The 13,726-nt window shown below is 35.7% G+C and overlaps 1 protein-coding gene across 1 annotated transcript in view; it reads left to right on the top strand.

Moving 5' to 3' along the window:
• LOC127160543 (NACHT, LRR and PYD domains-containing protein 12) overlaps positions 1 to 13,726 on the top strand; it is a 30,248-nt gene that overhangs the window by 5,018 nt on the left and 11,504 nt on the right. The window contains exons 5-7 of the mRNA XM_051103184.1: positions 1,082 to 1,255; positions 10,889 to 11,062; positions 13,288 to 13,464. Of these exons, the coding sequence (XP_050959141.1) occupies positions 1,082 to 1,255; positions 10,889 to 11,062; positions 13,288 to 13,464 (525 nt within the window). The remainder of the gene's footprint in view (positions 1 to 1,081; positions 1,256 to 10,888; positions 11,063 to 13,287; positions 13,465 to 13,726) is intronic.

Here is a 13,726-nt window from a genome sequence, read left to right as displayed (position 1 = left end):
AGAGTATAAAATCAGGATTATCCTCAATATTGACAATGAATGGTGTCAAAAGGTAAACTGTTCCCTCTGTCCTAGTTATTTCATTATTGTGGATTCTGGGGTGGTATGGGGTGGTGAGTGTGTGAGGGCTGGGGTGTTTGGAGGAGTTTGGTGTTCCCCCTTGATGGTTATGGGGGATGGCGAGGGGGTCTAAAAATCACAGAAAATACACAGTAATGTACAGAAATGAAAATTGAAAGGGAAAATTTTGATAAAAAGTATACTTGAAGGGCTGGGGTGGAATAGATTTTAAAGGTATGCAGATCTTCCAGATTGAATTGTTGGTGGTCACTGGATGTCCACTCTGGAAGATGCTGAGAGGCTGGAGGATGACCTTGCATTTGTCAACCATGATGAACATCTGGGCATTTAGAGGTTGAGCCAATAATTTTAGTGTCTTATGAACTCTTACCATCTTGAACATCTGACATTTGAAAAATACACAGTTTGATCAAAATGAGGCCAAGCATACAGTTTCCAGTTACATGTAATTAAAACTGAAAATTAAGAAAAAAAGTAGTAACTAGGCTTTGATATTGTTTGATCTATTATATTTTGAATTGTGTTTGTGTTACTAAAGGAAGTCTATGATAGGTCAACAAGGAATAATTTTACTTATACTTAATATTGTGCAGAGATTTGTATTTGATTCAGGCCTACCTCCATTTCCAGCTCTATGAACTCCTTTGTAGAGTCCCGATGAGGTTCATGATGTGGGCCATGCGTTTTATGTGCAAGGAGTTTAGGAATAATGACTGAAGTGCAGCAACAAAAGCCATTAGCAATGCTTTATTCTTGTAGACACTTCACAACAGCCAGGTGAAAGTATCTTGCCAAAAATGCACCAGCATGCATAATTAATCACGCACTAAAATCAATACAAATAAATACAAATTTGCTGCTATTGGACCTACTTTTCCTTTCTTGCATTGCTGTAACAGGTGTTTTATGAAAAATTGAATTACTGAAGCATTCATTTAAAATCTAAAGGAAGGCCATTTACTTGTTTTCATTATAGTTGTTTGTTTTGTTCTTTAAACAGGTTATGTGGATGTAATCTCACTGCTCAGTCTTGTGGGAGTTTATCATCAGTTTTACAATCCTCAAACTCTGTCCTGAGAGAGCTGGATCTGAGTGACAATCACCTGAAGCATTCTGGAGTGAAGTGTCTTTGTGATGGACTGAAAAGTCCAGACTGTCAGCTGGAAATACTGAGGTACATGGTTTTCAATCAAATAAATTAACAAAATATTTAGTGTTTCTCAAACTGTAAAGCCTATGTTGAATTTATGCAGATTGATCATAAATGCAGATGATGACAATGCAGATTGATCAAGAACACAGCTAAAAAGCTTCCTAATCATAGGAACACAATTAAAAATTTATATCTACCACAGTTTTATGATAGGTAGAATGTAAAATGTTTCAATACAAGCATTTCAGTCAATGTAATTTCTGCAATATTTTGAATCTTTAACCCATGGGAGAAAATCAACTCACCACAACAGTGGATTTGGCAACCCTACTGTAATGTGGAGAGGGAGACGAGAGGAGAGGGGATCGATGCGCAAGCTTTTATTTAAGGGACGAGACAAATACATGGTCAAACAGGCAGGGTCTGAACAACAACAAACAGGTATGTTGGGGAGAGGCACAAGAGTAGTCCGTGAGGCAGGCGTGGGTCGATCAGCGGCGAACATAATCCATAACGCGAGACAGAGGGGTAATCCTTACAACGAGCAAGAGTCTGTAGGCAGGTGGTGAGACAGTCGAGACGAGATGGCCAGGCGAGAAAGCCAATAGGGTCTGGCTGCAGACAGCTGCACCTGCACTCTCAGACACCTCCACTCTCAGACGACTGCACTTCCGGAATTGACGTCACCTGCAGTCGATTTTATTTTTACTTTATTTTAGTTATTTATTAATTTTTTTAAATTGAATCTCTCAACATTTTACAACAGTAGCCAGGTGGTGAAGACAAGAAAAAAGAAACTAAATTACAATGTCACTCGCAATCATCACCTGCACTCTCTGCTACCTGCACGTCACTTGCAATCCACACAAATTGTGCGTGTTGCCAGTGGAGACAAGACGCTGTGGTCGTTAAACGATTAAAACTAATTTAGCATAACATACAGGGTCCTGCAAGTCATCTGTAGAAGATAAAAACAAGACCCGCAAATCAGTGGCCACAGAACAGCAGAATATGAACGAATATGAATATGAAGCAGAATATGAACGAGAGATTATGAAGTCTCTCGTTAAGCGTTTTCCTACCGTAGATTAACACTTAATATGGCTTAATGTATTAAGATGCAATAAAAGATCAAATTCGATATACAGTTTATTAATATAATGTATATGTAGGCTATATAGTGTTTTCCTTCGCAAAACGTGGCATAATGTGGCATAACGGATTAAGATGATAAAGACTAAACTCAATATTCTCCCATTCATTATTAAAACAACTACACACAAGCAGGTGAGGCCAGAATAAATGCAACGCAGCGTACATTCACGTTTTCCCATAAAGAATAATCTCTACAGCTGTTTTATATTGTCTTTTGTTTATATTGATTTTCTATGGGAGGAAAACGTCTATTAACGCATTGCGTTCACGTCTGTTTGCCTATACAGAGTTGGTCCTTTTAATATCATATAATGCCTTTCTTATGGCACGTTCATATCTGCTGGTATATCGTTTGACAACAGTAAGGTTTATATTGAATTTAGTCTTTATCTTAGTCCGTTTTGCCAAATTAAGCGTTTGATGGGCAAGTGAAAATTTGCATTCATGGACATATGCTTGACAGAAGTACATTAAATTAATAAACTATATTACAAATTTGATCGTTTTAATGGCATTTAATGTATCTTAATACATTAAACCATATCAAGTGTTAATGGTTTTCTACGGGAGGAAAACGCTTAACGAGAGACTTCATAATCTCTCGTTCATATTCTGCTTCATATTCATATTCGTTCATATTCTGCTGTTCTGTGGCCACGGATTTGCGGGTCTTGTTTTTATCTTCTACAGATGACTTGCAGGACCCTGTATGTTATGCTAAATTAGTTTTAATCGTTTAACGACCACAGCGTCTTGTCTCCACTGGCAACACGCACAATTTGTGTGGATTGCAAGTGACGTGCAGGTAGCAGAGAGTGCAGGTGACGATTGCGAGTGACATTGTAATTTAGTTTCTTTTTTCTTGTCTTCACCACCTGGCTACTGTTGTAAAATGTTGAGAGATTCAATTAAAAAAAATTAATAAACAACTAAAATAAAGTAAAATAAAATCGACTGCAGGTGACGTCAATTCCGGAAGTGCAGTCGTCTGAGAGTGGAGGTGTCTGAGGGTGCAGGTGCAGATGTCTACAGCCAGACCCTTCTCGAGAAAGCTAAACACAGGGAACTAGGAACTCAGGAACACGGCAACTAGGAAACAAGGGAACTAGGGAACTAGGGAACGCAATACACAATGAAATAACCACAACGTAAACCACACAATACTCCGTGATCTGCATGGGTTGGCCTGATTGGTCACAGGTGCTGACCCAATCAGTGCGCTGAATGACGGGAGATGTAGTCCGGGGTGTAGTGCAACAGTCTGTGTGCAAGAACAGGGCGAGAGCGACATCTGGTGGTAAGTGGACCGCAGGTCACCGACCAGATTCATGACACCTACATCCAACATGAGCTGCATCCAAAGTGATTTAAATACTTTTAAATACTGCATATTGATAGCAACTCTCTGATGCACACAAATTATCATCAATATTAAAATGTTTGCAGGAGCGGGATTAAGAAAACTGTCCCATGCAAGGATTTTTTACAAAAACGCACACAATGAATAATGCCTGTAGAAATCAAAAGCTGAATCCCGGACATTTTGGGCAATTTAGAAGTCCCGGCCGGACACATTTTTTTTAGGATGACATATCTGCTGAAAAGAGGACTTATGGTCACCTTAATTCAGGGTTTATGTTACATGTGTAAACAAACAAGCAGCTCCTGAAGACAAAAACTCATGACATACATTGCAGGTGCACTTTTGAACTGGTGTTCCGTTAATGACGTCATAGACTGTCTTCACCCAATAGCCTTGTTGTATTTACACACATGATTCAAACACCAGGGGGGTGTTCCAGAAAGCAGGTTATGTGACATACCGAGGTATGTTTAAGGGTAAGGAAGCGGATAACCTCAACTTTTGGTTCCAAAAAACGGAGCTAACTTTCAGGGTATGTAAGGAGCCATAGCAACTTGCTCTCTGAAGATAACCTGCTCCAGAGTAGGTTATGTTTCGGGGATAGCTTATTTCAGAGCAATCAGTGCATGCGTGACCTACTGACGAGACTCAAGTGGGCGTGACAGATTGCGCACAATAATGTTATATCAAGCGGCAACCTCCCGGTGTCCCTCTTGAAGCCAGCACGGAAGTAACTAAAACTGCAATTCATCGACTGGCCGCTAGAGACTGGCTGCAAAAGGGAGTCAATCTCATAGACCTCCCATGTTAAAAAGGCCAACATTACAGCAGAAAAAAATATGTTTACAGCCTGGTACAAAAAGTGATTTTGGTATATATAGGTAATTTTGCCCTTCATGACAACTGTGAGGTGGGTGAATTTTTTTTATAACTCATCTGTTTTATTTATATTAAGCCTTAAATTTCTGCATAATTAAGGGCGTGGCCACTTGAGTGACAGGTGGATTACTGCTTTGACCTACAAGGTAAAAGACTCGTTGGAGTTTGAAACTGAGAAAAATAGCTTTAAAGATTTTTATTTTTCCAGAAAAAAATATGAAGTTATTGTTACCATTTCGAAGTTATTGTACTCCTTTGCATTGTCTGTAAAAAGTGAGATGTCATGCCAAGGTAAAAGGCAGTAACTACCACATTATATACAATATTTGGGTGCTGATCACCATTTACAGAAACATTATAGTAACATCTGTATAAAATCTAGTGAGCATTTGTTACCTCATAGGCTATAATGTGATTAATTTTTTTTTCTGACCGTAACAACCAGACAAAAAGTTAAACGTCAGTGAATACCGTTTTGCAGCCAATTTATTTGCAATGTTCGCTAACATTAAAGGATGCAAAACATACTTAGCATAGTGTTTTGCATTGAATTAAATGAAAATAGGCTAATCTATAAGAACGATGGTTGATTGATGAACGCCAGCAACCAGGAATAATGCTCAGAATGATTGTAAATTAAACATCTCCGATGACGTTTATTGCCATGGATTATATCGAGTTACAAGAAAAATAGAAAAGGGATTTAATTGCGAACTGTTCCTGATTTTATGTGTAATACATGCTATGCTAACACAGCAGTCCTCACACGTGCAGAAGTGGGCAGCCCCAGACTGACAGCTGGCACTGAGTGAATAATCTGCATTATAAAAAGAAAAAAAAAAAACTTTAAAGATTATTTATGATTAATTATTGCTGCCAAGTTGTTGTTGCTTGCTTACAGTGCTTTATGGAGCAGTTTGTTAGATCGCGAACTATCTAATTTGTTTGTCTAATGAATTGCAGCACTGCTGTCACTACTGTCGAGTTAAGTGGGCGTGGTTTCAGCAACTGGGCACATCAGACCCATGTCTCGCCTTTTTGCCCATTTTCGCTTATCTGGGACTGACGCACGGTGACACGCTGCCAAGATGGCGGCGGTCGGCCCCACCCACTTTAGGCTTCAAAAATGCTCTTCAGAAACCTACGAGTGACGTCACGGACACTACGTACATGTTTTTTATACACTGTGTCATATATATATATATATATACACTACCGTTCAAAAGTTTGGGGTCAGTAAGACTTGTAATAGTCTTTAAAGTAGTCTCTTATGTTCATCAAGGCTGCATTTATTTGATTAAAAATATAGAAAAAAACAGTAATATTGCAAAATGTTTTTACAATATAAAATAATGTTTTTTATTTTAACATACTTTAAAATAGAATTTATTCCTGTGATGAAAAGCTGAATTTTTATCAGCTGTTACTCCAGTCTTAAGTGTCACATGATCCTTCAGAAATCATTCTAATATGCGGATTTATTATTAGAATGATCAATGTTAGATAATATCAACAGTTGTGCTGTCAAATATTTTTTGGAACCTGTAATTTTTTTTTCAGGATTCTTTCATGAATAACAAGTTTAAAAAGCACAGTGTTTATTCAAAATATAAATATTATTATAACAATGTAAATTATTTATTATTAACTTTTAATAAACTTTTAATTATTAACTTAATACATCCTTGGTGAATAAAAAGTAATAATTTCTTAAAAAAAAAAAAAAAAAAGAAACAATAAAAATGTACTGACTCCAAACTTTTGAACGGTAGTGTATATATATATATATATACACACATATATATATATATATATATATATATATATTTACACAACAGTTTGTTCTGGTTCTTAAATCTAGCCGGGTCTATTTTTTTTTTCGAGTGTCATCAGACGCCCAAATCTTGTATCATTTTATAAATATTACTGTTTATGTGTTACGGAATGTAGTTTTTAAGAGGTTTTCAGGTGAGAATTTCATTTGCTTCGAAATTTTCGGACGTGACAGCTCCATATCGTCAGCGGGCGTTCTGAACTCATCAATCCCGCCCGAGAGCGTTTCAGCTCGGCCAGATCTTCTGGAATTTACCACTGGCTTTGATGTTTCTGTAGTGGTTACACATGAAATATAATTCGATATGGGTAAATCTGACAGCAGTCTTTGGCCTCATTAATCTATTATTAGTTCCAGAGAAGAAGATAGTTTTGGCAAAATCGCATGTTTATGTAAATTCAATGCTGTTTCAGAATGCTACCGGTGTAATTTTGACTAAAATACCTAGCAACTTTTTTGATGGCTGTTTTTGTTGTTGTTGTTGTTGTTTATTAAATAATATTATTCAATAAATAAAATTTTATATAAACAATATTTGGTAACACTTTATAATAACGTTCAGTTGTAAGTCATTTATAAGCAATTAGTTAATGATGAAATAATCATTTACAAAATATTTATAACTATACCTATACTAAGTGATATGCTAACAATTTGTGTATGTTTTGTTAATTCATTTACAAGTAATTTACAAGTAATTACTTAATAATTAACTAATCATTTACAAAACATGACTGCATTCATAAACGATTGTGATATGTTAGTATTTTTATCTATGTAGATAAAGTTATAAATCATTTACAAGTGATTAGATAATGATGAACTAAAAATGTACAAAACATCACTATACGTTCACAAATGATTAAGTAATATGCTAACAATTTACAAATTTGTTGTAAGTTATCTTAAAAAAATAGCATATCATGAAATAATCAAACAGATCCTTAGTCAATGGTTAATAAGTTACTAGTTAATATATTATTAATCAATTATAAATAATTGAAATGTCAATCACTGAAATGTTTACCCTCCATTGAAGATCACATCATGAATAAATCATTTACAAATCTTTCTGTCTACCCTAATAAAAAGTGTAAACTATTCATCAGTTGTAAGTGTTTTACTCATCATTCGTAGATCTTCCCCCCAGTGTGTATACCCACACAACCTGTAACCGGCAGGTTTGTAAAACATTTACAGCTCATGAATAGTTTACACTTTAGATTAGGGGATGCAGAAAGATTTGTAAATAATTTATTCATGTTGTGTTTACACAACATGTTTTGAATATTTGTTTTGTGTACTGCAATGTAAGGGCTGACTGGTGAGGGTAAAGATGGTAAACACATGGAGTATTTTAGTGCTGTCCACCTGATGTGATCTTCAGTGGAGGGTAAAACTGGTTCACATTATCACTAGATCCCACACACTCCACACAGGACACAAGTCTGTGCTGATGAGAGAAAGGGTTTAGACGTTTATTCACTTGACAGCAAATAATTTATTATTATTTTAAAAAAAATAGTTTTAGAATAATTGCATTTGTGTGCTTTTCAACATGTCACTTATTAATCATTTATAAACACATAGTCATGTTTTGTCAATGATTAGTTCATCATTAACTAAATGAACTTGTAATTGACTTGTAAATGAAATTAACAAAACATACACAAATTGTTAGCATATCACTTATTAATCATTTGTGAATGTTTTGTAAATTATTATTTCATCATTAACTAATCACTTATAAATGACTTACTACTGAACGTTATTATAAAGTGTTACCCAATATTTTATATAATATATTTAATGATAGTGTTAGTATTGAGAAAGGGTGCTTGTATTCGTGAAGGTGATTTTAGTTACATTGTTCCGCCTTTAGATGGCGTTTTTATGAGTGAGTCAGCAAAAGGGGACTTTGGAACTAAACAGAAAAGCTATATAGACTATTAAGCGGAAGTTATTTTTAGCTTCAACAACAGCTTGACGTAGCTAATAAATGCACTGAGCAGCAAAATCACTTTCAACAGATGAAAGGATATTAACGCTTTTTTCAGTGGACATTCAAACTAATGTCATATCATCATGAATATGAATGCTCTATCAGATGCAGGTACGTTAATGCTCAGTCAATTTCTCTCATAATACTCATACATGATACATTGAGCTTTTAATGCAATACAATAAGCTTTTAATGAAGCAACTCAACGTTTATTCGTTACTAGTTCTAAAGTGGCATTTTGGAATTAGTAACAAAGCTGTTTATGCTCAGCTGTTTAACAGTCAACTGTAGATTTGAATTTGTGGCTGAAGAAGTAGTTCGCACAAAAGAGGGCTTTTAAAGACACTCCATTGTTATTTTATGTGTTTACACACTCGTGCCATTGAACTGTTGTATAAACGCAATATCACACTCGTAGACTTGAGATATGGCTGTATATCAGCATTCTGATTACCCACGTGCCGATATACCATGCCGATATACAACCATATTTCAAGTCTACGAGTGTGATATTGCTCATATATATACATACGTAGCACAATATTTTATATAATCACAATAACATATATGTGTATATATATATATATATATATATGAAGAGTTTGGTTGCAAAACACGATAAACGCCATTTTTTGACATTTGGATTTTATTATTGGAAATCACTGTTCAGATGTACCTTAATCTATGTGTGAATTGCTGCCATTAATAAAATTTAAGAATGTACATTTTAGGCCTACTATAAAATGTATTTTTTCACAAAACGCGATATCCACCAGACCAGTTTCTTTACAAAGTGCGATATAACCAGGGTTCGAAATTAACACCCGCCAACCCGCCAAATGCGGGTTAAAAATCATTTTGGCGGGTATTGATAAAAACTTACCAGCCAGTTTGGCCGGTGATGCGTGAGCCAATCATGCAAATCATGTCAGAGACGCTCTGGGTCGTTTGTCCCCTCCGTCCTACATTTCACATGAACACTACACTATGTTAATGTTAAGATAAATATGTTGCATTTTGGCATGGTTTTTGACTTATTTATGAACTATTTATGGACATAAAATTAAAAAATATCCTGGATTTGAAAAATATTGTGTCCCTGGCCTTCACTGAGCTCAAGTAACAGTTTAATGTACAAAAATTGTAAATGAACTTGACTGTTGATGTCTTAAATAATAATGTCAAATAACCAACATTTCTCGAAATGGATATATCTCGTTTTGCAACGAAACTCTTCATATATATATAGTATGTAGCTATATGATACATAAATTATAAAGTACTAATGTAAGTAAAATATAATGTAATATATTGTTCTAATATGGTTATTATATTTATTCTATTGGCATATATAATAGTTATCTGTACAAATTATAAAACACTATGACAAGGTAATGTCTATTTCATTATACATATTTAATATATTTTATTATCATCTCACACATCATGAATCTGCATTTTCTATAAAGTATTTTTATAATAAAAATACATATCTGATATATAATTAGCATCAAACAAACAATATAAATCTTATTCTCAAGGATTAGAGATTAAACGCAAAAAAATAGATTTCACAACCACCAATTAGGTGGTGATATGTACATAGCATCAATGCCAGATGTATTGTCTTGTTTCTCTCCACAAGGAACCATGATTACAGTTAAACCTTACTTTAGTAACTTCAAATTACACACTTAAATCATGGGAAAACACCCCACTATGATTGTTTACTGGTCTTTCTATATATGTAACCTACATTGTAATATGTAATATGTGGTTTCATTCAGAGTACTGGTAATTTGGATTTGGTAATGTAAATCTTTGACAGAATCTGAATTATGAATCACTGTGAATTAATTAACGTTTCTGATCGACATTAAACCTTTTATACAACCATGATCTGTAGGTTGAGACAATATGTGCTCTTAGCAGTGGTCATTTAAAACCAGTTAAAACCCAAATTTTTCCCAGTTTATTATTCTAAATTGAATCATAAATTAAACTGATTGGTACATAAAATATTGGGTAAATTTTCCAGGTTTGGTGTTGTCAGGATGACCCTCTGTTTCTGTTCTGGGACTCTAACTTTGATGTTCTAATTTCCTGTGTTTATTTTTTTGTATGTGTCTAGTCTAGTTCTTCATTATCTTATTCATTTATACTCCTTGGTTTCATGGTGCATGTTTGTCAGCTGTTTTGTTGTTTATATATATTTTTTTGTCATTGGGCCCTTTTGGACATTTTTTTATTGTTGTTGTTAATTTACATTAATACAAACTTGCTGAAATTAGATCCACTCTTGCCTCCCTGCATTGCTGTAACGTGTTTTATGGAGAATTGAATTACTGAAACATACATTTAAAATATAAAGGAAAGCCATTTACTTGTTTTCAATGTAGTTGTTTTTTTTTTTTTAAACAGGTTATGTGGATGTAACCTCACTGCTAAGTCTTGTGAGAGTTTATCATCAGTTTTACAATCCTCAAACTCTGTCCTGAGAGAGCTGGACCTGAGTAACAATGACCTGCAGGATTCTGGAGTGAAGCATCTTACTGATGGACTGAAAAGTCCAAACTGTCAGCTGGAGATTCTGAGGTAAATGGTTTTCAATCAAATAAATTAACAAAATATGTAGTGTTTAAACTGTAACATGCAACATACATCAAACATCTGTTTTATTTCAAACATTTTTTTTTTTTGATTGGCCATCATAATCACCTAATCACTAGATGATTGTTATGCGGAGTGAGAGACGAGAGGCGAGCGGATCCATAAGCACGCTTTTATTATATGGACGAGGCAAAGACATAATCAGGCAGGCAGGGTCAGAGTAATGACAAACAGATATATAAATAGAAAACACAAGAGAAGTCCGTGAGGCAGGCGTAGTCCAATCAGGGGCGAACACAGTCCGAGAAGGGCGATCCGAGAGAAGGGTCAAAACGAGCAAAGGTCAGTGGGCAGGCGGAAGACAGACGTAAACGAGAAGGCCAGGCAGGAACGTAAAACACACGGAGCAAGGGAAACTAGGAAACTCGGAAGAACACTAACAATAACAAACTACAATCTACAATCCGTGGTGCACTGGGGAGGACCGGGGTTTTTATAGAACGCCTGATTGGTCACGGGGGCTGACGCAATCAGTGCGATGGAGGATAGGAAATGCAGTCCGAGATGCAAAGTAACAGTTAGAGTGAGTAGGTGAGGCGAGAGTGACATCTGGTGGTGAGTGGACAACAGGACACCGACCAGATTCGTGACAATGATGGTGATGATGATGATAATTATTATTATTATTATTATTATTATTATCAGCATCTCATCACTAGAGAGAAGAAAGAAAGAAAAGAAATGACCATGAATGCAGTTCCATGAGCACATTCAGGGTTTTTGTTACATGTGGACAAGCAGCTATTATATATATATATAAAAGAGTTCAGATGCAAAACCAACTAAAAGCCACATGCTTCAGACACCAGTAGCACTAATGATGTTCCTCATAGTCCAATCCCACAACCCCAGATGTATTGTCTCGTTTCACTCCACAGGGAACCATGATTACAGTTGTAACCTTCCTTTAGTAACTTCAAATTAAACACTTAAATCATGGCAAAACACCTTATTATGATTGTTTTACTGTTTGTTCTTTATGTATATGTAGCCTGAATTATAAATCACTGTTAATCAGTGCATGAATCTGATCCACATTAAACCTTTTATACAACTGTGATCTGTAGGTTGAGACAATATGTGCTCTGAGCAGCGATCGTTTAAAACCAGAGCTTTTGTTTAGTTGTACCCACATTTTATTTTATTACAGTTTATTATTCTAAACTGTATCACAAGTTAAGAAAAATGATTGGTACATAAAATATTGGATAAATTGCTCAAGTTTGGTGTTGTCAGGATGACGCTCTGTTTCTGTGCTGAGTGTTACGGAGTGAATGAGACGAGTGGCGAGCGGATCCACTTGCGAGCTTTTATTAAAGGGACCAGACAGATACATGGTCGAACAAGCAGGGTCAAACAACAGCAAACAGGAATATCAGAGGCGAGACGAGAGAATAATCCTTGAAAACGAGCTAGAGTCCAGGAGGCAGGTGGCGAACAGTCGAAACGAGAAAGCCAGGCGAGGGAACTAAACACAGGGAACTAGGAACTCGGAAACTAAGGAACGCTAACAATAATAACACAACAACAATACTCCGTGGCTTATAATGGGAGAGACCGGGGCTTTTATAGCGCCACTGATTGGTCGCAGGTGTAGACCAAATCAGCACGCTGCATGATGGGGAATGTAGTCCGGGATGTAGAATAACAGTCTGTGTGCGAGGATAAGGTGAGAGCGACATCTGGTGGCGAGCGGTCCGCTGAACACCGACCAGATTCGTAACACTGAGACTCTTATTTTGATGTTCATTTCATCCTGTCTATATGAGTTCTAATTTCCTGTGTTTATTTTTTGTCTTTTATCTTTTTGGTTCCTAAGTATGTTTTGATTTGTTTTAATAACTGCTGATTAGTTTGTCTCCTATGTCTAGTCTAGTTCTTCATTATCTTTATTTATACTCCTTGGTTTCTTCAGGTCATGGTGCGTGTTTGTTAACTGTTTTGTTGTGATTGTATTTTTCTTCATCTTTGGACCATTTTGGACATTTCCTTTGTTACGTTAAATTAATACAAACTTGCTGTAGTTGGTTCCACTCTTCCTTCCCTGCATTGCTGTAACATGTTTTATAAAGAACTGAATTACTGAAACATACATTTAAAATCTAAAGGAATTGTTTTCAATATAGTTGTTTGTTTTGTTCTTTACACAGGCTATGTGGATGTAACCTCACTTCTCAGTCCTGTGAAAGTCTGTCTTCAGCTTTACAATCCTCCAACTCAAACATCCCGAGAGAGCTGGACCTGAGTAACAATGACCTGCAGGATTCTGGAGTGAAGCTTCTTTCTGATGGACTGAAGAGTCCAAACTGTGTGCTGGAAATACTGAGGTAAATGATTTCAATAAAATACATATAAAATAAAGTGCGTTTATCAAATTGTAAAGCTTGCGATGTAGTTTGATATAATTATACAGTGTGGCACTATGTTTATGTTCATGCAAAAAGCTCATGATCCATTGTTTTCAATGTCTTTGTGGATTTGAAAATATGACATGTATCAAACATCTGCCCTTTTATTTGATTGGCCATCTTGATCACCAGTTGACTTGACGTACTGTTAGACAGCTGTTTAAATGTTTTTGTCATCCAA

The sequence above is a fragment of the Labeo rohita genome, unplaced genomic scaffold (assembly GCF_022985175.1).
Source record: "Labeo rohita strain BAU-BD-2019 unplaced genomic scaffold, IGBB_LRoh.1.0 scaffold_381, whole genome shotgun sequence".
NCBI classification, from domain to species: Eukaryota; Metazoa; Chordata; class Actinopteri; order Cypriniformes; family Cyprinidae; genus Labeo; species Labeo rohita.
The sequence above is the reverse complement of the archived record's forward strand: the minus strand, read 5'-3'. Positions and strand labels throughout refer to the sequence as shown.